Raw genomic sequence first — 25243 nt, forward strand, 5'->3', positions numbered from 1 at the left:
TTATCAGTTGGGAATATGGACTGTAATGCTGAATGAAGCAGTTATACCCAAGTCATGACTTTAATTTGAGGCAGGTTTTAGAGCGGAATATAGTGTGGATATGAAGGGCAGGACTTTGCTTGCATGTAAACACGGTGGTATGAGAGCTTGTTCTCAACACGGGAGATAAGAAAGCACAGCAAGCAGAATTCAGGCTGGACCGGAAAGCGTGTTTTCTGTGCAGAAAACACAAACAGCCAATTAAGCTTCAACCAAGGAAAATACTCTGGCACATTAGGTCTCCAAAGAGGCTGAGAAACTCTGCAATAAATCCACACAAGCCTGCTACACGACACAACCACATGCCACAACTATGATGTTATTACTACATGCTGCCCAATGTAACTACGGCATCAAAATACAGGCCATTCTACATTGTATGACTTGCTGTAAGGCAATAAAGCTCACCACCTGGGGTCAGGACCTCCTCAGGGCGTCACAAGATAAAACAGGGGCTATGAAATGATGAACAAGCTTTTTCCTGACTTTTCTCCTATCTTTGCTTTTTTCTTGTGCAATATAATATTTCAGCCTTGTAAAAAATATTCACATAAACCAATTTGAAAAGAAAAAATCTCTCTTCATATGCATGAGTCATATGCAAGAGGCTGCAAGTAAACAATGCTTATTTTACAGAGTCACAAGCTAAAAAGGTTGGGAACCACTTCAAAGCACAGATAAACACTGTGAAACCGTATTATCTTGGTTAGCAAGTTAGCATGACTTAGCTGTTAAAATTGGAACTATGAAGCAGAATTAGCTTATCATCTGACCTTCTGCAATAGCAAATGTTATGGTTATTAATGAAACGAAATTAAATGCCTGACCTGCAAGGAAAAAAAAAACGTGTTTTCAAATCCTACTAATGGAAAGAGCTCTTCACCCATTGTACGTGTGTTTATAGACCCAAAATTAAAGCCAAAAATAAAGACTGACAAAAGTCTCCATAATTAGTTCCAACCATGTAGGTGCACCAGATTAATGGCTGATTACAGAGGTGAGATGTCTATCAGGGACTTCTGTAGTTCTTAAAAACCGACTAAAAAACGTGACAGACAGAAGGAGGATGTATTACCCCACCTCCGACCCATTCTCAGGTATTCAGCATTTCACAGTCTAAGCAAAATACCCTCAGTAAAGCAGGAGCAGTAAAATTAAATCCCTGACCCTATTTGAGAAACATATATTTTTTTCCTACTACTCCATGTCTATCTGCACTCATCAGTCCAATCCGTCCTCCCTCTCGTCTCTTTACTCCCTTGAGGTCAAACATTGGAGGTGTTGCTCCTGTTGACAAGTGAGCCCTTGGGGAGATGGTGGTAGCGGAGACTCTTGTTGCTGACACCTGTGATGTGTCTGACAGCAAGAAGACCTATAAGCGGATAGCCCTGAGGAGCAGACCTGAGGAGCAATCCATGGAGCGGGGGGTGGTTGTACATGTTCAGAGTTCAATAGTAAATGATAACTCTGCATCTTTAAAAAAAAATACACAAACATATCAAGATACCTGCTGAGTAAATGTGTGTACTTATGTGTATATATGCTTCTGCGCCCAATAGGAGCCAAGGACAATGAAAAATCCTGGAGTATGTAAGACACGGAGAGAGATAGCAGCACGATACGACGACAGAGTGAGTCATCACAACACTAAAATTTTACAGTACCTCAATATGTACCGGTAAGCACATCAAGTAATAATTTTAACAGGGCTGTCAGCGCGGCAGCATCGGTTTAGTGAGGTCGATACAAAATTTAATTAAGAGGAGCGTCACAGTTATGAAGAACACTGCTCCGTTTGGTGTCAGAGGGCTGCAAAATGTGAATTGTAATCATTCTTGATAGCAATGATTTACATTAAGATGATACTCAAAGACAGGCAGCAACAGCACAAGAGGGACACGAGCTTATTTTCCTAATTTCTGGATGTGAGCGAGACACCATTGAGAAATCAGCTTTTTAGTTACTGTGCATGACTCCACATTTTAATATGTTATTTCATAAAGAGTAGCATGTGAATAATACCAACGAACCAAGAAGCAAAATTATTCTGTGCATATTTGTTCTATTTTGTGTCTATTGTTCCCCTCAGCGTAAGAGCTTTAAGGAGATCTTACATGCATTTCCATTACTGAAGACATACATTTTTTTTGTGAATATGGTTTTATGGTTCGCATAATTCAATCAGCCACATCACATTCATCACTATAATAATCAGCTCCATCAACTAAGATCTAAAAGTACATTTACTTCTGATGAATATGAATTTTATTGAACAGCATTAAATCTTCAAACTAGTCTGGTCTAAAATTCTTCACTTTGGGAAAAAAAAATCAAAAAGTCAAACTGTCAGTAACAGCCATGAATGTAAAACAACAGATCATGCTGGTTTGATGCAAACTTGATCAATGTAAAATATATAACTACAAATTCCCAGACAAATCATCAATAATTCTCTGGATGTCGTACTGTAAATACATGAGTTCTTCCAATTCCTAGGCTTCAAACTCTCTGGATCCTGCTGCTGACCTTATTCAACTTCTTCAACTTCTTCGACAGCTGATGTTTGTAACAGCAAATAAAAAAGCTATTCTAAGGGGATGAAAGTTTTATTGAAGTGTTTTTATGTCTTATCAGCTGCAGCCATATCCATTGCCTGCTGGTACAATCCTGTGGGCGGCTCCTTAAGGTTCACAGGCTAATCTCTCTTACCCAAAAGTGCCACTACACCACCAAACCTGCCACCTACAACCCTCCAATCACGCAGGGGATGCAACATTTACCGGAGGCAAAGCCCACCTGAAAAACTACAATACGTTTTTATATTTGTCAAGAAGCGTTTGAACACATCTGCAATTCACAAAACATTTTGCTGCAATGTGCGGAGGGTGAAGCCACTTCAGCTCACTTCTGTTTATTTACTAGAATACAAATAAAAGAACACGTTCTCTGAAAGATGAAAGGGAATAAAGTCATCATTTTTTTATGTTAAAAACTGTATATTATTATAATATGTGTACGCATTGTCACACATGGTACCAGGCTCATTAAAGCTGAAAATTAAAGTCTTTTTGATAAAAATACATTTGATCACTGAATAGATTTCATGGCAAACCCTTTTTTTCTGTCTTACTGCAAGAGTAGAATTAGAAAGACGTCTAATTAGCTAATGTAGGTTAAGAGGAATGATTTACATTATGTTTAATGCACTGTCAATCATCAGTGATAGTGTTGGGAGTGAGCAGAAGGAGACCGACAGAGATGTATGAGATGGAGGTGGGGAGTAGGCGGACAGAGGGGATGAGAGCAGAAATAGACAAACTGAAGAAGGGATGTATAAAAACAAGATGAGAAATGACAAAGTGTGGAACGTAAGAGGGAGAGAAACTGAGATGGAGACTCTAAGAGGCAAAACTAAGAGTGGAAGTGATTCGCACACAACCACTCTTTTCAGCTGACACAGGAGAAAAGCTGCACTGTAGATTCGCATAACGAGACCACTGGACCATCATTAAAATCCAGAGGCCGAAAGACAAACTGAGCCCCACCTGACTGTCGGCTGGTGTTGCCCCCCTGAGAAACGCGCCTTGTTGAACCTGCTCCTCTTCTGTCAGCACTTTCATAAATAATTCACCGAGCACTCTGGGGCAGGAGAGTCACGGAGTGTACAGTACTTCTCCCCTCTCTTTCTCTGCATTATTTTACTGCCCCATATTTGCACCACACTAACAAGATGCACTTATTTACATATTCTGAGAATGCACTGGGGTGGAGGTCATCAAAACTGTCCATTCAGAGGGATTTTAAACAGTGCTGTGTTGAAACGCGGTAGATTTGGGGTCTTTGCTGAAATTTGTGACAGTTTGTTTTCATTTGTGTTTATTACACTAATGCAAATGGAAACAGGAGAGGCACCCAGCCACGCTTCAAAATCTCAATCACTAGTGTCACATTTCTAACTGAAAAACCTCCTGTAGAGTAGAAAAGTAGGAAGAGATTTAAAAAAAAAAAAATTACAAGAAATAAAGAACTAAAAACAGTAGGGATGCATTTGGAATACCCCTGAGTACTCCCTGTCATTACCTCGATCTCTCACACTTCCTCACAGGTTGCACTGAGGTCCCTGCTCGCTGCCTCATCTACATAATCAGCCCTTAACACTGGCATCAGACACTTGTTAAAGTGACACTGAAGCAGTTACAACAACCTCTCCTGCTTCCAGAAATGTTAAAATTTCCCCTGTTGAAGGAGGAAAAAAACATAGTGGATATTAACGGTGACAAATATAATATTCAGGAAATAAAGGTTCCTTTGTTTCATTTGTTTCCACTGCATCTCAAGAACAATTAAGATTAGGCCCTTTTCTGATTCACTGTTGTGCAACTGTGGTGCTTCAATGGAGATGTGCAGAAGTGGAACGGGACATGGAAAACGCTTTATAGGCTCCTTGAGAAATCGGTCACATTACAGCTGTTAAAAAGCAAGTAAGACTTTTCTGTACTTGGACCTAACACTGATAGCAATAGCAGCAACAAGTGTTTGCTTACATCTGAGTAAATACTGTACATATGTTGTTGTGGTATTGAGGCTAGTGTTTGGCCATCAGTGAGATTAGTGCTACGAGGCCCACACAGATGCAGTAGTTCCTGCAGCATATGTAATGTAGATGTAGCAAAGAATGTTTCGGGGACCAGTAACTATGATATCAGATATAAAACTGAAACTGTTGGCGGATTCAGTGTAAATTAGCACTTATGGCCAAGGAAATATTAACATTCTTGCCTGTTACGGATCCTTTGCATCTGCTTGCCTCCACATCTACAGACAGTAAAAAGATTGAATAGCGCTCTAACGCAGTGGGAAGCGGAGAAACTGCCGCCCTGACAGCTTGCAGGCTACATATATATTTTTTCTTTTTACTCAGTATCATATTGGAATCACTGAATGTGCCCTTCTACCATATCATATGCATTAACAGCACTACACATAATAAACTATAACAGAGGTTCGTCGAGCCATCGCAGCAAAAAGCGAGTATTCCAGCTCATGTAACACACCAAACATTGTTAAACCGTGCTGAGCTTAACACACACTATTATTGTTACATTACACTATATGACCACAAATATTCATGGAGGTATTAGGGCAGTGAACTGAAATCTTCTTGCCAGGTATCAGCATCTGCAATGTTATTCTGCATCATGGACTTGGTTTTGTTTCTTGCATCATAAAACATGAATTCACAAATACACACGATGCACACACACACACACGAACACTACACCACCATTCCATTTAGGATTTTACAACCTGTTTACCCTGCACACTTCAGACACTTAAACACTTCAGCGTGTACATGTCAGATTTAGTTTTATCGTTTACCAATCTGCTCTGCAGAAACTGGGTCATGTGGAGGAAGAACGGCTTTATCAGACGGGAAAGTAACTCAACTGTCCATCCTCACTGCCCTTTTTCCCTCAGAATACACCCCCTTATTTTATTTTTTTTTTTACATCACAACAGCCTCTTCACAAACCCCTCAAACTCTCTTCCTCACTGACCCACTCGATATCATCCCTCTCCCTTCTTATCTTCTCCTTCACTCCCTCAGCCACCATCTTTATTCTGCAGGGCTGAACAATAAAAATCTGTTTCAGTTTAATCATTTTTGGTTGTGTATATGGCCTCCTTTAACGATTTCTCAGGATAGAAAACTGACTGTTTGGAGTGAGCTTGATTATACCAAACACGTTTGGTTCTTTTAACCAGACAAATCTAAATATAAACCTGGATAATTTGATTGTCTGCCACTTGTCTGTTCTTGTTCATGAAATGTGTGAGGCAGGGTCTTTTTCACAAAGGATTAGGAATGTGCCAAAAATGTTAAGTGCTATGTTTTGTGTTGTAAATAGGCACCTCCAGCCAAATTTGACTCAGTGGAAAATGAACTGTAGAGCTCAATACACAATTTGTGCTCATGGTCTTGTTTGTGATTTTAACACAATGTAAGAAATTACTGATTCAATAATAAATGCTCCTACATAAAATGAATTAAAATACTCTGCGTGGCCAAAAGTATGTGGGCACATGATTTTTCCACCAATGTTTGATTGTTGAACATTTCATTCCAAAGCCATGTGCATTAATCTGCTGCTATAACAACCTCCACTCTTCTGGAAAGCACTCATGGAGATTTTGGAACCTGGGATTTGCTTCCATTCAGCCATCAGGGCTTTAGTGATGGTGGGCGATAAGGTCTGGCTACCAGGCCGCATTCCACTTCATCCCAAAGATGCAGGATGGGGTTAAGGTCAGGGCTCTGTGCAGGCCAGTTAACTTCCTCCACAAGGGGAGAATATTAAAACAGGGACAATGACTTGTTAAAATGCTGTCAAAAGCACAAGACTGCTCATTTATTACCAGGAAAGACAAGTGGATCATGTCTAATTTTCTGTGTTGTCTAATATCTGGAACAATAAAAGGTCCATTAGGCACATTTGACTAATTTAATGGCAATATATGATGAAATGAGAAACCATTTAAGACAGAGGAGAGAAAAATTATGAGCATTTACACCTATTTTAGCTGCAAGATCCAATCAACCCAATCTTTTGGAACAGTTTCAGTGTATTTAAAAAAGAAAGATCCCTCTGTGTAATCAAAAACTACTTATTCTTACTTGTAAGAAACTTTGTGTGTTCTCTAATCACTAAGAGAGAGGTACACTGTGATCGCTAAGCAGTGAAATTTGCATATTCTCTCTTTGATAATCATTTATCAAACTGATGAATGGCTGTCAAATTATGCGTGATTTGTATAGATGCTCCACAAATGCCAGACTGAAACAGATTCTTTACAGCAGCGACTGTTCAGCGAGAAGCAGGGAGTAAAACCAAGCCTTATTGGTGACTGAAAGGTAATTAGTGTCTTGGTGTTCTGTGTATTACAAGTGCGAAATATGCTTCAGCTGCTAATGATGAGCTGCCGAGTGAAGAAGACACGATTCGTTTGCTGAACTGTTAATAAGCGGGAACAAAGAAGAGAATTATACCAAAAAGTAAGAAATGAGGAGTTTACAGTCAGACCACCGCTGCCTTTCCCTACATGCACACACCAGAGAGCAATTCAAGAACTTAATACTAACAAGGTCAACATGCAGATACACTGATCCACACACCCTCCCAGGTTTCATTACAGTAATGCATTTAGACAACTAGCCTCGGTCCTCCAATATGAGCTCATACATCCCTGTACTTTAAGCCGCGGGGAGCCATTGCAGTTTACCATGTAGGGTTCAACGCCTTCAAAGAACCACGCAGCGTCCTCTGTCATCAGCCTCCTATTTTTCATACCACTGTATCACCCATTACTGGTTCTTTTCTATGCATAAATGAACTGGGCTCTTTGTTATCAGGTCAGAGGTCTGTGGAGACGCTGCAACGTCTCTGCAGTGAAAACCAGACAAACAGCAACTGGGATTTGGTCTGATTTCACGGTAGAGCAGAGGTGACTGACAACTTGTAAGATTCAGCCCCAGCACATGATAATGGAGGCTTGGAATGTGGCAAAGAAATGAATTGGGTCTCATAGGGCTCATGTTTTTTGGTGAATTGCTTTGAACTATTCTTAACAGAAAATCCCTCAAGTCATGCTGTGAATATTTGCTGTGGCATCAATGGTCTTAACCAAGTGCACCATAAGAGCGTTTCCATATGCTTGTTTTGATGTGCTTTTTGAATTTGCAAGGAGCGCCAGAAATTCAAAACACACAATTAGATGGAAATGAATTTGCTCAATATTGCAAAATCTTTTTGAACTTGATGGTTCACTCTTGACCTTCAAAGCATCAGCAGACAAAACAATGCAAACTCAAGGGCCAAGGTCTAGCTCATTCAGGGGCTTTTGACCACATGCTCTTCATCAGCAGATGTAGAAGTGCTCCTCGTGGAGCACTTGGCAACTTGGCAAAATCAATCTGCTGATGAAGACCACAAGATACAGTTGAAAGCTCGAGAACAAGTGAGCTCATCTTGAGTTGGGATTGTTTTGTCAGTTGTTTACTTGTTGCTTGAGGTTACAGACTCAATAACGGCTGACAGAAACCGATTTCTCAATAAATGATGTTGCAGGCCTCTGCTCCTTCTACTTCAAAAGCAAACTGATTCATGAACGTCTGCCGACATGAATGCTTTATTAGGTAGGACTCAGCAATGAAATGACATGCTGTAGCAGGTTTACAGAAGGCATACAGATGTTCTTTTGACTATGAAACGTTGCTGCACCTTGCACATACCCACAATATCCACATACTGGATAATCCTTAACAAATAAAACCTCCAGTTCATCCACTACCACTGCGCTTTAACTGGTGTCAAAACGCACACTATGTGCAAAAGTCCAGTTGGTGAAGAAAGGACAACAACTACTTCAGGCAGATTCAAACTTTAGACTATTTCTGCACAACTGGACTGTTTTTGCCCAAGGGGTGGAAAATCCTTCAGGCGATTCCCTGATCCTCCTTATCTCTTCTCTTAGCCTCTCCAACCAGGTCTTATCGCCTCCTGGACAGTAATTAACAGGAATTACACAGAGCTCCTATCTGCTGAGCCCACGTCGTTACCGCAAGGAGCCCTTTCCCATTTAGGGCCTGTCTGCTGGGAGATTACCACTGGAGAAGAGCTCCTCGATCAGGAGGCGCTACTCAGCTGTTGTGCTTTTGTGCCAACCTCAGCCACAGTTTTGGTCACTTGTACAGATAAAGTCCAAGCTGGGTGGCTGGGTGCATTCCAGTACCGTCTCACACTTTGTGCTCACATGCAAATATAAGAATAACTGAATGAATGCTGTTTTGTTTGTCAAAACTGGTAGGAACCCCTAATAAGAATGTGTGTAATCAACCTTTTCATTAATCTAAAAAGAATTTGTCTTACACACAGTAAGTGGTTATTAAGATGAAGAAATTGCACCATTACAATTCAAATTCTATTGAAAAGCACCTCAGCTCTGCTTTAGGTGTTAGGGAGATATTGGCAGAGTTAGCAGATTCAACTGTACCGTAAAAATGATGCCTTTAGGTAAATTGGAGGTTTGTGAGCTGTATAATTTCATCACTTCCGACTGTGTTGCTTGGTTAATAGAAATGAAACCTTTGAGTTAAAACCAGTCGTGCAAATTTACCCACATAATCTACATTACACAAAGAGAAAAATACGGATGAAGAGATGGACAATTGTCCACAACACATTTTCTACTCTTTCTTTTCTCTCTCTGTCTCTCTCTCTCTCTCTCTCTGGGCCCTGCACACTCTAAATGTTTAACAGGATCCTTGAGAAAAGCCTCTCTACTTCTGTTTCCGTGGCAACTGGCATGCATTGGAATTGATGACATCTCCTGATCGCCCACTTACTTTGCACTAAAAACGCTCTCCTTGTGAACTTCGCCAATGCCATTTCCCCTGCAGAAAGATGACGCCTCTTTTCCCACAGCAGAGGGGAGACTGGGAGGAGAAAGAGGCTTCCCATTTGACAAACATGTCAAACATTTTCATTCTGTCCATCTGTCCATCCATGAAAGGTTGACAAAGGACATTATTTTGGAAGGCTACGGTGACCAGGCCTTTGAATAATGTGTACAGGAAATGGATCTAGAGAATGAGAATGGTCAATCTGGCTAACCGTAAAAAATTCAACATGACAGACATAACAGGCTCTTAATAATTCATGATCTGCTGAGTGCCTGTGGTGTGATTTGTATACCTCTCTTACCTAGGAGAATCAGGATCTCAGCATGAATCTCTGTCTATTTAGCTCCACCTCGAAGCTGTAAACTCATTTGAGAGAGAGTGAAACTCTGTCCTTATTCGGGGCATCTAGTTAAACGTTTTTGTCTAACAGTGTCCCCATATCTCACACTTTCATCCTCTCCCTTAATTAATATAGACGGGTAGCCAGACAGCTCCGGAGGCCAAAACTCGTGGCAAGACTGCTCCCTGTCACCTTGTTACCACCGTAATGGGTTCAGACGAGGTCCCCCTGACACAGGAGAGAGGGGAAATGAATTCATGAAGCCTGGCCTCATGTACTTTCCACTTTGCCTCTGCCTCCCTTTGCCCTTCCTGCATCCACCACACCATTTCTCCTCCTCCACAGCCATGTTTAAACTGTTGGCACTACACAACAGAGAGAACATATTCAACATAATCGCACTGCACGCACCAGCAACCCGATGCACAATTCATTCAGCTTCATTAAAACCACACACGCGCACGGTGACAGAAAATTAACAAACACATTCCTAGAGTGTCCATTAAAATCTATTCATTAACTCTGAGCCACATTTCATCCACTGTTGGTTTTGTCTGTAAGTGTTTACAACTCAACAATAAAAATGCAAACACTCAAAAGGCATTTGGTGAAGTCAACAGCGTTGAGGCGTCTATGGCCGCTTGTTCAAACATTCACTGAAGTGCTACTACCTTTGACAGCTAAAGGACTGCGGAGGCAGGCCGCTCTGTCAAAGAGCTGGATGTCATGGATGTGAGCAAGAGGCAAGACACTGCGCTGTCAACCCAATTAGGCCGCCCAGGCACACACTGACTCCATTCTGTAGGCCTGAAAGAGGTCAAGAAACATATAAAACAGAGCCATTTCCCTGGCTCACCAAACACACAGACTGGCAACATTTGGATTCACTGATGGACTTAGAGAGAGACTGAAAGGCAAGAATGTCCTTTATGCTAAAGTCATTAGGGGTGGATGTGCGCACGAAAACTCTGTGGGAAAAATGTCCACACAGTGATCAATTAGGAGAGGGAAAGTCGTGTGAAAGGCAAGGAGAGATAACTGTCACGTCTCCCTTTAAGTTAACAGTGACAAAAATCTCATGTGTGGGCAGGAGGACTATTGTTTTGTTTAACATTTATTTAACATGGTTGTACTGTTTTTATCGAAGTGCTTTTTTTCATATGATGTTTGATTAATCAAAAATAAATAAAGACAAAAATCTCGACCATCACTCAAGGTCATTGCTGGAGCATTAATCTTCCAGTTGTGCAAACAGCCAATTCAGTGGCATAAACAGTCCACCAAGAAAGTGTTTGGGGCGCTTCATTGTCCTGATGACACATTCAGCACGCTAATTTGTTTGTTTAATCCAATTATTTGGTGACTCTACTCTGCAGATTTCTCTATTTCCTTTACTCCACAGTCAATAATCCTTAACCCCCCTCTGAGCCGGTCAGAGAATCCATGAATGCCCACTGGGTTGTCAGCCCCAAGCAAATGTACTCTGATCAATTGTACACGGTCAGCATGGACTTTGATTGGATAATCTGCACCTCACTGTCTCAACATGTTTGTGTGTGTGTGTGTGTGTGTGTGCACAATCAATATTCCATACAACAGGGGTGTGTATAGCTTGAATGCTGATTTAATAAGGATGGTGAGCTTTCGATCTAAATTCAATTTACTTAGTTTCACAATTTAAAAAAATAGTTGACGGACTTCGTCTTGGAAAGTGTTGACTGTGTATTATCATGCTTCTATCTATGTGTTCGACAGCACTGAGTGTGGAAGTCACTTCACCTCCTGTTCACATGGGTGAGCAGAGTTTAGGGTCACTAAACAAACACGCCTAGAGGAGGCAGAAAAGCAGCAACCTCGAGATGATGTTCTAGATGGGTGCTTGGATCCATCATTAGTAACTCTCAAGCGTGTTCTGAAGGGGTTAAACGTACTGACACAGCTGCAACTATAGAGGTAGCCCACACGCAAAAATTAGGTCATTTAAATCACTCAATTATAGATGTTGACATTGCATGCACATTGTATAGCTCTAATGCCGGGATCACAATTCCATGATATGAAATGTTTCCTAATCCTTCCTCCTCCCCTCCGCACTGGAGATCAAAAGAAATGCTGGAATTGCTTCCCATGGCACATTTGAAATGGTTTTCTGACAGTGTAATACCAAAGTCATTTACTCGGCTGCATTTGGCTTTTGCTATGAATTGCAGAGATGTAGTTTTCTTATTTTGTTTGATGTGCCTGAGCCATGCAGACAGAGTCATCATTTAAATTTTGCCATGTGGTTCAAATGAAATACTGACACATGCCTCTGACTTAAATTCATAATACTGAGTCATGTTACTGAAACCTTGTATTTTGCTTGTATGTAGCAGCTGTAATTTGTAATTTTCTGCTCTATAGGCTACATGACTCTGCTTTTATGAGAGCTGAGCGTTTCCTGATATGTATATACGTGTGTCCTCAATGCCCCTGCTTAGCTCTCTGGATGCTGTTTTCTGCTGAAATGGTTAAGTCTGATCCTGAGAACGGTGGGGAAAATAAATAAATAAATAAACAAAAAAAAAAAAAGGTGTGAATGGTTAGCATCACCTCCTGGTAAAATAACTCCCATGCCAAACAGTTTCCTTCCAAAGCTAATCTTCTATTTGCATATTAAAGGCAAAGAAAGACGCATACAGAACCATAATCCTTAGCTGTCCTTGTGTTTTTCAAGACCAGGCACTTGGTGTACAAAAAAGCGACAGAGAGCCTTAGAGAGCGTTGCAAACAGCAAAAGGAGGCCCTTTTCATGCCTATATCACACGCTTTTAAAATCGCTGAGGGTGGCATGCACATTAAACATTATAATCAGGCCATATTTGAATTTCAATGCTAAGCAAATGAAAGGTGCTGGAATGGGATTTGGATACTTTCATTTTGGAATTGAACTGGAGTGTATCGGGGCTGGAACTGGGACAGATGACTTGTCAAAAATCAAAACAGCATAGCGCCATAAACTGTTTTTGCTTTGTTATGCGTTTTCGCAGCTGTTTTGCCAGGTGTGTTTTCATTAAACCTGGACAAATAAGCTGTAGTTCTACAAGTAAATTCAACAGCTTGGAGACTGCCAAGAAATAATCACCTTCGTCCCTTTTAATTAATTGTCTTTGCAGGTGTGGAGAAAACTGTAAGGTCAGCGGCCTTGCAAAGGGGGTGTTAATCATTCATCAAGCTATTTGATCTGTCTCTTCCATCATCTGATTCATTGATGGGAAACGATAGCATCTCCACCACTCATTAGGCTCTATGTGAACGAAAGGGAGAAAAAAAAAACATCTTTTGTCAAACAGCAGCTAGCAGACTTCACAGTAAAGCTACGGGCCTCATTACACATGCTCACAGGCTAACATTTCAAGAATCAAACTTAATTGGATGCCTGAACATTGGATTTTTATACAGCAATTTATTTTAAGTGTTTTTGATGTCAGATGATAGACGCAGGTCTCAACTTCTGTGAGAGGCTGAATGGCGCAGAAACAGTTTAATTACCCTCTAGAAAGATCACACGCACAGCACGGGCAAAGGCTGAATTTCTAATCCAGTTTCGGAGAGAGCGAGAATGTATGTGAGGATGTGCTGAGAGCGCAGAAACACTAGGGACTGTGGGGTTGTGGCGTGCCGTGTTGCTTGGCTACTGGCAGGATTCAGGGATGCAACGCCCACTAACATCTGTAGTGCCTCTCAGTTAGCAGAAGATGCTAATAGAGATTTGAAGCTCTTTGGATGCTGCAGCCTCTGTACTGTCACAATGAAGGCAAAATCTACAGGACTTCAACCGCCTCCAACCAGAAATTTTGTGTTGTTTCAACTTAAGAGGCTCCTTCTGTAATGACAGTCACTCCCTCTACATGTCTCTTCTCTTTTAAACTCCTCTTTTTAGCTCTAAGAAAAAGAGATTAGAAGCAAACTGTGCGTATCCCCAGGACTGAAATCTGCCATGTTCTCAATCTCTTTTATTTACATTTCACACGTTAATAGAATCTAATCGTTTTAGAAGGCCACCGGGGCCGTAAAAGCATTTTCATGGCTGTTCGATCCACAGCTGAGAACTTTTCACATTTACAGAGCCGCCACTATATGTCACATAAAAAGAAATAAATGCAAAATACTTCTTGTAAATTACAGATGATGATGCCCCCTCTCTTTCCCCTCATGGCTCACTGAGAAACACACACTCCTGATGCAGTCCCTCCGTGCATGTTTGTTTCATGAATGCAGAGGAGCTGTGGGGGAGGCTGTGCAGTGCCACGCCGCACTGTGATTGGCTGATAAGAGACCAGAAGGAGGCTTAACCCTGGGAGAAGCCTTGGAGATGACAGTGGAACTTAATTAATATGTAGAATTTATTGATCATTGCACTGCAGGGAAATCAGCTGCCATCTTCTACCATTTTTTGGGCCCTGGAGGATTGTAAATAAGCAGCCTTAAATATTTCAACCATGCACCACATCAAACACGAGCAATAAACATGACAGGGAAATATGTGACGGAACTTCATTGTAAATCACGCCAAAAGAAATTACAAGGCGGGCTTACGGGGAATAGTTGAGCTGAATTAAAAAAAAAAAACAAATTTGGTGCGTCTTAATTAAAGTTGCATTTCTCTCCCCAAACAATAGGAGCTTAAGTTTTGGATTAAATGACATACTCTCCTATGGGGGGGGGGTATGGGGGTGGAGTTGTACCAGGTAATTCCCTGCTAATTATAATAAAAATGCTAAGCAGCAAGATTTGAATGGGACCTGCTTGTATCTTCAGAGTAAAGAACAGTGGTGAGAAAAGCAGCCAGGGCCTGGAGAATAGAGTCAACCTGGTTTGTTTCCAAAACTCCTGCAGTGCGTCAGTCTCCTGCAACCAACAAAGGCGTACTCCTCGGCGAGTGAGCTTACATCCTTTCTCCCTTACAAAAAAAAAAGGAAAACTGAAAAGCCCCAAACTTGGCAGGACTCCCTTGAGACCTGTGAGGATTCAATGCGCCTCTGCTTGTTGCAGAAATAGGTTGATTGTGCTTTGACCAATCCCAGTTTGACTAAAAAAAGAATGGGGAAAAAAGGAAAAACGAAAGGAAAGAAAACGTACAAAGAGAACAAGAGAGTAGTGTTTTTTGTTCTTAGCTGTCATTGAGCGACGGGAAGACTGTGAACAGGGAATGAACACAGTGAGAGAGGATGTGTTCAAACTTTCCAATAAAGGAGCATTGAGAAAGGCCACACGCTGAGTGCCTGGCTGACGCGAGAGAGCTTGACAGCCTCATCAAATGCTACGTTGTTGGGAGACTTCCTGCATTCACAAAACTTCACCTCTCAAGTGACCACAGCCTCGTTGCGCGGGGTAGGCTAATTAAAAATCGCAATTCATGCAGTTTCTTTCACAACGGTGACACTGAAGGCAGGAAAAGGCCACAAACTTCCCATCCAGTGACATTATCTGCCGTCTTTATATAGTGCAGTCCTTACAACTAATAATTGGTTTACAAGGTCAGATGGAGGGGAACAGAAAATTCGTGAGACTGATCTCACTCAGATTTTTGAGAATTTTAAAAACTGATTTAAAAGGAAGTGGATGTCACATGTGCACATCACGTCCCCATGGGAGATTATTAATAAGAACTAATCAAAAAAAAGTGAATGAATGTTGGCTTGGGGGATCAATCTTGTTGTGTCAACACTCAAAGTGATTGTACAAGCATGTGCTGTTTAAGGATAATTCCATTCACTAACCTTCAGTTTGTGAAAAAATCATACTCATTACTGTATTGAACAGTTGTCTATAATCCATATTCCTGCTCAGTGCATGATTAAGTGCATGAGAAAGCTGTAGTCCCTGCACTGTAAGTCTTCCTTCAGTTAATTTACTTATCGTTCATCCCATTGCCTTAAATACAGTACAAACAAACCTTCCCTATCATTCTTGCACAGGGAGAGAATCCTCCCCAAACTGATATATACAGTATGTTGTTATGGCAATAAAACAGTGCAGATTAAGCACTGTGTATCTAAGAGTGACAGACGTGCGGAAAAAAAGATGAAAATCTCATCTTTTGTCCCAAGCCATCAATCATGACAAACAGTCCCTGAGCAAAGCAATAACTCTTTGGATATACAATGCATTATGCTCTACACAGATGGCTAAAAAATAATGCATGCTCTTCATAAGAAGGGGGGAAAATACATTTTAAGTGTGATATAGTGGTTGGTATATTAGTTTTTTCTTCCTTAAATGTTTTATTTGAAATGTAATTCTGCATACAAACATCGTTCAGAGACATATTGCTTTTTAGGTTGGTTCTCCTGTTAAAATCCCTGTACTGTAATCTGGAATGCCAGTAGGTGATGTATGACGCCAATTACAGAGGCTGATAAAGTTGGAAAATGACAAGAGACAATGATGCCATGCAAATCAATGAACCTCCCCTCAGAAATCAAACTTAACTGAGTTGCATCAGCCCAAAACTAAGTTAGTGCTACAATCAATAGAAAACCAATGTACTCTAAGAGTCGCAACACTGGGAAAAAAAGAAATGAATGTCTGAGATTGCAAAGGCTGAGACAAGTGGAAATCAAATTACCAGTTTGTCCGATTTCCACAAATGACGGAAAAAAAAAGCTCCATACTTGGTGTTTTTAACAGGAGGACAGTCTGCGCTCGCTTCTAAAGCTAGACCTTTTATCAAAGAGGAATGTGAGCTATCATTTAGCCCAATCTTACTCCACTCAAACAGATACTGCAGGTGTGTAATTTAAAGGCAAAGCATAGAATTTAGTTTCCGGTCTACATATTATGAGAGGTACTATTTTTAAATTAGACCTACAAAGAGAAATTACAGATGCTGCTGCATAAAGCATTTCATATAAAAGTAAAACAGGTTTCTTTGGTTAAATGGCCTCTTAGCTGAAACAAGTTAAAGTCTAATGATGATTATGGGATTAGTCTTAAGGGTATTGCTTTAATTATTCTGAGACATCTATCCAACTCCCCAGTGACGCTGTCTGGCCTCCAGGAGAAAGTCGCCAATCATTGGCAGCAATAACCATCACTTCCTTTGCACAGGAGGTTGAGGAGAGATGTTAGGTGAAACATAAAGACAGGCAAGGTGACAGAGAGAAATGGCAGAAAGATCAGAAGGGACAGCAGCACCACAGAGATGAAAGACCTTTCTTTATTTTGGAGAGGAACTAAAAGGAGCAGGCTGCCATTTCAAATGTGACCGAAGTGGGAAATGACACACATAAACATAAATACACAAAAATTGTGCAGAGGTTGCTAGATAGACAGATACATGCAGGCAAGAGGCGACACGGAATGAGGGGGAGTACCCACATGGATTAATCATGCAGTGCACCCCCAGGTTAAAATGTGCGATATTTTTGGGTACAGTCCCATTGCTGCCTCCAGGCGATTTGCATAGTACTGAGAAACTACAGCTTCATTTCCCCCTGTGGCTCAGCGTCGTGAGGGCCGAGCAGTCAAGAGGAATTAAAATAATTTCCGGGACCATTGCTGTTTATGTCCAAATTGCCCTAACCTTATTACAAATGTTACTTATTTACTTTTCATTTTCACTGTTCTTCTCTTTTTTTTTTCTTTAGGGAGTTTTATTTCCCACAAAGTCCTCTTCCTTAAACCTGAGAGCCAGATTTTCTTAAATTAAGCAGTGGCCAGCCTTCTCCATGTTTAAATCCTCTTTTGGACTAAAGCTCATTATCATCCACACATATAATCTCTCAAATTGGTACCAAACGCCCCAGCTGTTAAAGTGGGCTGCATAATTTGCTAAGAGAGCCTGAAACTAACGTATTATCTTTCGGAGAGAAATATTAAAATGGAGATAATGCAATATATTATATTTAATGGTGAATGCCCGCAGACAGTTGAGGTTCCAAGATGATGAACTGATAGAGAAAAGCACAACAAATAAAGATGAGAGAAAGCTTGAAGTACTAATCACAGTTTGCGTGCATATAAAAAATTTTAACACTAAAAAAGAATATTTACAATCAAAACTTGAGGCAATTTTAAAGGAGCAAAGTATGAATCCCTGTCTGAGGTTGCAAAAGGAACTGGAGTAACATACAGGATAGCTAAGCTCAGGCTCTACCTTGATACCACAAAATCTCATTTTTAAGCAGGGCAGATCACCATGGTAACCTATGCTGCACAGCTGACCTGCTCCGGAGCATGTTAACTTCAGAGGATCAGATCAAAACCAAGTACTGACCAATCAGACGACTGGAAAAACTGAGTCATCTTTCCTATAGGACGCTGACAGAGACAAAAGGGTTTACAGTAAAGTGACAAATATTAAAGAGCAAATTTTTTTATAGATCAGCAGAATTGTTTTTCTCTTCCAAGAGTGTTTGCGGGCATATCTGCTTGATTGACAGGTGTCCGCCCTTATTAGCTCCACCCACACTTCCACCCGATTTCCCAAATCAGGATTTCAGAAAACCCAAATCCAATCAGCCGAGGGGTTTCATACGCCTATGGGTGACATTTTTCTGCAGTTAATTCCTTAAATCCAAACCCATCTAATAAATAGAAATAGCTGTAATTGGATACATCTTTGATCCACAAAGAAGCAGACGATGTACTTGAGCTTTAAACACCTCAAACTACACCCACACACTACATCTTCACAGAGCCCTCTAGCCCTCTACACCCTTTCCTGGCATTTTTCTCAATTGCTGTGGTGTTGTAACATTATTACAGGTCAGGAAACAGGCCACAGAGAGACCATTTTGCTCATAAATCAGGTGATTGATCGTCATCCATCTCACACGGAGGGCTGTGCCGTGTGTCTCCAAACTGGAACACATATCCATAGTAACCCTAGTTGTCAAGAGGCCTATATCTGGCACACTTGTTGAGTGGCTTCTCTCCCTCTCCTTCTCCAAGCAGCGGGAGGGAAAACAACTCCATGTGGCAAGCCATTTCATTTCTAATATCATGTGTGTGATCAATCTCCCCTGCTATGAACGGGCGGTGCAGTGGAGGCAATCATTCAACATTTGTGGCAGGTATGTGGTATTGACTGAGGGAAGATGAACCGCGGGTATGCACGGATGTGTGCCTCTGTGTGTGTGTGAGAGAGAGAGAGAGACGGAGAGAGAGGGACGGTGAGAGAGCTGGAATTTCAGCTTTCAGTTTTCAATCTAATCGGAAGTTTCCCGGATTTCTTTTAGAAAAGTTTTTAAACCTAATCTTGAGCCTTTACATCCCAAACTGTTATCACTGAAAACAGCAAGTTGTGTATAACCAATCTGATGGCACTTCTATATAAATATTAATGCAATTTTTATTACCTTTGCAAGAATTATCAGACATTCAGTAGTTTTCCTGAGTAAAACATTTACACAGGAGAAAGGGTCACCGTTGCTGTGCCCCTTCTCTCCCTCAAAGTTCTTGCTGACAGCCTCCTGCCATATTTAACGTCCTCTAATATCAATTACAAAGTCAAGTGGCTTTTCATAATTGAATTTGTGCTGTGCGCTGACGTCCCCTGTTAGGAATCACTGTCTTGTGCAATTAAGAGGGGCCTCATTATTGGCCAAACTGCGAGTAGCCCCATTAATGTGGGGGGAAGATTCTATCCTTTAACTGACGTATTAATGTTGACATCCTCCCAGAGTTATGCACTGCGATCGGTGTGAAGACGGTAAATTTAATTGACTGTCAGGATGTCCTTGATTCTTCCTCCGGTAAGAACAGAAAGAAGAAGTCGTCGGAGAGAGGAAAAAATATATGTTGTGGACCTACTGTAGCGGCGGTAGATAAATACACGGGGAGAGACGGATGATGAGCGGCTGCTCTCTAATGGGAACCAAGGTCTTGTTGTGGTGGCGTGTTTTATTTACAGCTGCTCTTCATCAGAGTGACAAGCCAGGCCCTCGGACCATCCTTAATATAAACTAGAAGCAGAGAGGGGATCATGCATTCCATTTCCAAACAGGAACACATGTCGGACCTTTTTACATATGCATGACTAACAGAACGATGCGTTCACAGTGAGTGTTATGGGTAATATATCGCTGGAATTACTGGGAGACTGTGGAAAGGTAAGCATCATTTGTCTGGGGACTCATCAATGTCTGGCAACGAAATGGGGACTAATGACTGTACAGCAGAGGGGAGGAGAGAGGCTAAATTCGTCTCAATCAATGTCACAGAATATGATCATGAATCTACAGCTGTCATCAGCGTTCACCAGGGGGACACGTGTTAACAGTTTTGTTAAGGGGCGACTTTTAGTGAATGTAAAACAGATATGTTTCCTGCACTGCAGCAACTAAACTTTAAATGCTGAGGCCACCAGCTGGTGGACGGAAGAGCTGAAAAGCTGCTTGTTTTTTGAAAATGACAGGACTGTTCTGAATAGACTGAGCTACTGTCCCTGTGTTTTCCAACGGTCAGCGGCTGACATTGATGCTGTCCCTGCTTTGCCTCATTAGAAATAAACCATGAACAATATAAACTGTTGACAGCCCCTTTTCAGAATAGTTTCCTAACTGCTGTGTTGATCTGAGACTTAATAAAGGATTTTTTTCTGTTTTCTTATAAATCAAACTAAAATGAATCAAGCATTGACTAAGAGGTAATTCACTGAATAAATTCACTCAGAAGAGAAAGAGACAGTTCATTTAAAATGTTGGCCTTGTGGTCGTTGTGACAAAAAGAAAACAGGTCCAATGCTCAAGACAGCATGTCAATAGACATGCTGTAAAACTGCTCCTAAGCGTAACAGTAAATCCCTGATGCCTGGGAAGCAGAGGTAACTGCATGAAGTAAAACTGAATACCAAAGATAAGTAGGCACAGCGGAGTTCAGGCGTAATTCAGATGAATAGTGATGCCCATGAAATATTTTAGAAAACTACTACAGTATTTAGGTAATGTTCAGCCTGTTTAGTCGCTTTTGCAATGCGTGTGCATGCCCTTTTCACTTTATTCTGCATTCAGGTCTGCCAAGTCATTCTCCGTAGCCTCCAAAGCTCCTTCTTACTCTGATTGTAATCCATGTTCAGAGGTGAAGAAAAGAATAAATGCATAGTTATTACTTTAGAGAGCCTAAAGTGAGACCTGACATGAACTCTCAAGTTTCTATTTCATATCAAATAAAATGCAGCTGTGTGGCACAGAGAGAGGATTCTGCTCCATCCAGCTCACTGCAAAGTAACCAAACGGGCACTTTCAGGGATTTTTTGCACTGCTCTTCCAAGCATCTATTGTATAGCTTAGCACAAGTGGCCAACAAGGGAGTTGATTGTGTGTTTAAGACAATAACAAAGCCACAGCCCATTTTCAGAGAGCAGGACCTGATAAAAGCAAAACAGAAACAAACCAACAAAGCTAGAGTTTGTCCTTGAATCACTCAAACCCAGAACATATATACATATAATTCACTTTTGATCAGAAAATTGACCAAATTTTCATAATTTTGAAACACCTGCTCTAGAAACGTTCCACCTCTAAATGTCAGCAGTTTGGCATTTACCACCTTATTCTTTTCCAGGAACACTTCAGGCCTTGCAGTACATTTACACCACAATCCTACAACACAACTGCAGTGTTACACTCTACAGAAAGAAGCACACCGTAGTTAAGTGTTTGCTGCAGGCCGATTTGATGGTTCAGTTTCCCCATGCAGAATTTCCCACTGGGAAGGTGATAAGTGCACTTCTCTGATCTTCAGATTCCTGCCTTCACTCCGTATCTGATAAACTGTGATGTGCATTCTCCCCACAAACAACTAACAACACTGATTTACAAGCAAATTCCTGCTGTAACCAGAAAGTAAAACTATGTACACATGATCTCCTTTGCATTCCCAGGTCTGTTTTGTAATGTATTTTGCTTATTAGACAGATAACTATTCACAGATATAGCTATGACATGACACGGATTCATACAATGCCAGTGCAAAACTGTACAATAATCAAATCAGATTTTATGTAGTATCAGTCTAAGCATCAAACAAATGGCACAGGGTTTCAAAAAGCATCACTGATTGACCGTCACTGACTAATATACAACACTGTAAGAGCATCCGAGTATGGGGCTTTATTTTAACATCTAACTTGATGTGCTGCATTAAGCAGAAATATATGTAATTATTCTGTTCGCCCAACCATTCAGGCCATATCAGCATTCCAACAAAGAGGAACCACAGCAGAGGACAAATGGATACGTTCTCCTACATATGCATGCTGAGGATTAGTATGGCAGATATGCATTGTATGTTTTTGCACCGTTCCACCCCGAGTACAAATGCAGACAAAGCATTACTCAAAGAGGGGTGTTTTGAATTTAATCATCTACAGATAATAGCGGGGCACATGCTGCACTGTACATGGGTCTCCAGAGTTTGAGTGAGTTTATTTGTGTGTGTAAGTGTGAGCCCAGTGAAAGGGAAAGCAAGTGAGATAGTGGATTCATTGTCCCTGAGGGAGTCAATCAAGCCATTTAATTTCCTTTAATGGGCTGACACTTACAGGTTTGATTGTCTACAGTGAATTTCTTTTAACAAAGGTGTTTACAGAGGTCTGAGCAGCTCAGTTCGTCTTATTAGAGATTCAATCAGTAATTTGTGTAATCTGTTCCAACTAGATCTCCATATTTTCCTGATGAAATAGCGCAGATAACGCAGAATAAACTTCAAAGTATCTGGCTCTGATACCAAAAATTAGTAAACTTCAACAACTGCATGACATAACCAAAGCCTCAGCTGTCACATATTCGTAAAGATCCTGCATAAGAGGACTCTTCACAGAAAAATATATCTCATGTAACTAGTGCCAGGTAACATTTTGTCACTAAACCATACTGCAATAGAAGTTTAAGGTTTTAAATGAGATTATACGTCTGATTTTATTCAATCTGCTATAAAAATATGACCAAACAAACTGCAGCTTTGTCTCATAAACGAAGGAGCCCTAACCCCAAAAAAACGTTTCTCTGAAAATATACCTGCTATCATTCCAGGATACACACCTTCGCACCCCCACTGCTTCTTTCCGTTCCATAAAAATGAAAGCAATGCAATTTCAAACTGGCTTTCATTGCCCAGATTCCCTTTTTACAATGGTGCTCTAACTTGCAACCAGCATGGCTTCTAATAAAGCCGTACAATCTAAAAGAGAGGGAACAAAGGACGGGGGTCTGGCTCGAATGGGGTGTTCATTTATCAGTGGACACGTTTCAAATCCTTGCCCCAGGCAATGGCTCGTGAAGCATCCGCGGAGATAGCCCGTGGGGACTTCTGATGGAAAAGCAGAAAACCCTTTGATGAGCCTTGGGCCATTCCTGCACCTGTGCCTAATATGCATGGGTAAAAACCCAGACGCAAGCAGCCTCTGGATAGTGGAAAAAAACGGCTGGCAAAAGACTCCCTTTATGTTCCATGTTAGCCAGAGTACATGTTCTTCTAGCTTATGTCTATACTCCTGTGGAAAGTAATTATTCTTCAGTTTGGAGAGGCATGTGTTATCAATGCAACAACTATGTTTAATAACTGACCAACTATACACACGACCACAGACGATTATACAGAGATCATAGGTTCTCTTGTTATATGATAAAGCGATATGTCACACACCCCTCAAGAACAAGTCAGCGTTCTTATAATCTTCTCCAACAAATTAAACAAGATTATACCATGCAATTGATCAGCGAAGATCAACAATGACATATTCCATCATCACGCGCTGGGCCTCAAATTGAATTTCTGAGTGTTTGTGGACTTAAAAATCAAGCTGTCAAAAGACAGGACGGCTCTGTTTTTCATCGTAACTGGTCAGAGTCTCCAAGTACAGCAGCACAAGGCCATGATTAAAATGATTTGTGCTTTCAGGCCAGAAAAAAAAAAAAAAAAAAATTTGATCTGTGCCAATTAATGTAGCTGTAGTACATTTATATTTGTCCCTTGTTTTCATAACTGTCTTTCATTTGAACAGAAGGAAGACACAGGAGTTGTGGTTAGGAGACAGGACTTACCCGAGCCTCTCTTCGACACCACTTTCAGGCAATGGACCACAACAGCATGAAGCAGGATCAGAAGAGGAATGGGAGCTTTCATTTTTTACCCGTCCTGCAAGGAAACAAAAGCTTGCATTATTATTCTGCACTGAGGCAAGCTGTGAATACACTGAAACCATCCATAACATCAAAACAGAAGAGATAATGATTTTGGCAGGAGATGCTTGATCAAAGCCTGAAAATAAAAAATAAAAAAAAAAACCCTGCAAGTTTAGAGCCAATAATAAGAACTTTTACGAGCCCTAAGGTCAGCTGGAAAAATCCTGCACCTCTATGTGCAAATTCTGTTCTCCAAAGCATTTGTCTGCCTGCTTTATTTATACCAGCGTCTCTTCAGGGACTTACTGTATAATCAGGGCGAGGCTGTTGATGATACTGTCAAGATGCATCTTTATCAAGGCAAACCTGACTTTGCTGCTTTGTCAACTACCTACAACACTAATCCAACTTCTCTCACAACCAACATGACATAATCAGGTGCCCACTGGAATCAGGATATCTCTCTGTTAACAAAATTGTTCAAGATAGCTTCATGAGATGGTGGATGAAAGTGAATGTGGCCTAATAAACTGAGAACTACTAAAATTGTAGATGGTGTTGACAGTAATGGTTGTGAATATTCCTCATTGATACACTTGTTCGTTGAACCTCTTGATGTAACTGTATAATTCTTTTTGTTTAGTTATTAATTGATCCTCCTTGCTAAAGGCAAAAGTGCCACTTCTGTTATGGCTTGACAGGATGCCAATGTAGCCGACAAGGACGTTTCCATCGGCATTTCAGTCACGACAAAGATGCTTCACATAGATTTCACAAAGATGCATCAGAAAGCCTTTGAGGGGAAACCCTGAAAAGCCACAATAACCCTTGAGACACTCACAGAGGCATGCGAAACTGGCCAGCAGCCAAAGATGGCGACATTGCCATGTTCTCCTTGTCAAAAGGCCTTTTGTCGTCAGCCCTTGCTTCCTGCAACCAATACCACCTCAGAAAAGCTACACGCCACCACACAAAAATCTTATCTTTTTAATTAGTTTTCCATGTTGGGTGCAAGTCTGCAACATTAGCACAAAAGCTGTGGTCTTTCTTTGGTTTGAACACATAGGAAACGACTGAATCACCAGTTCTGCTCGGTATCCCTCCAGCTCACGGTGATATCCTGGCCTGCTAGACATCAAAGCAAACACTTGTTATCACTGGAAAAGGTTAAAAATGTGCTCTTGTGATGTAGGGTAATTAATTTTTTTGTTGATAGTGACTTTACTGATGAGCAAATACAGTATGTCATCATGGATTATGGGATTAAATATATTCAAGTATCGCCCAAGAAAA

At 40.9% G+C, this 25243-nt stretch overlaps 1 protein-coding gene across 1 annotated transcript in view; it reads right to left on the minus strand.

Annotated features, from left to right (window-relative positions):
• LOC121178090 (interleukin-1 receptor accessory protein-like 1) overlaps window positions 1–25243 on the minus strand; it is a 201905-nt gene that overhangs the window by 165133 nt on the left and 11529 nt on the right. The window contains exon 2 of the mRNA XM_041032601.1: window positions 23870–23963. Within this exon, the coding sequence (XP_040888535.1) occupies window positions 23870–23951 (82 nt within the window). The 5' untranslated portion in view covers window positions 23952–23963. The remainder of the gene's footprint in view (window positions 1–23869; window positions 23964–25243) is intronic.

Source organism: Toxotes jaculatrix, chromosome 24 (assembly GCF_017976425.1).
Source record: "Toxotes jaculatrix isolate fToxJac2 chromosome 24, fToxJac2.pri, whole genome shotgun sequence".
In the NCBI taxonomy this organism is placed as follows: domain Eukaryota; kingdom Metazoa; phylum Chordata; class Actinopteri; family Toxotidae; genus Toxotes; species Toxotes jaculatrix.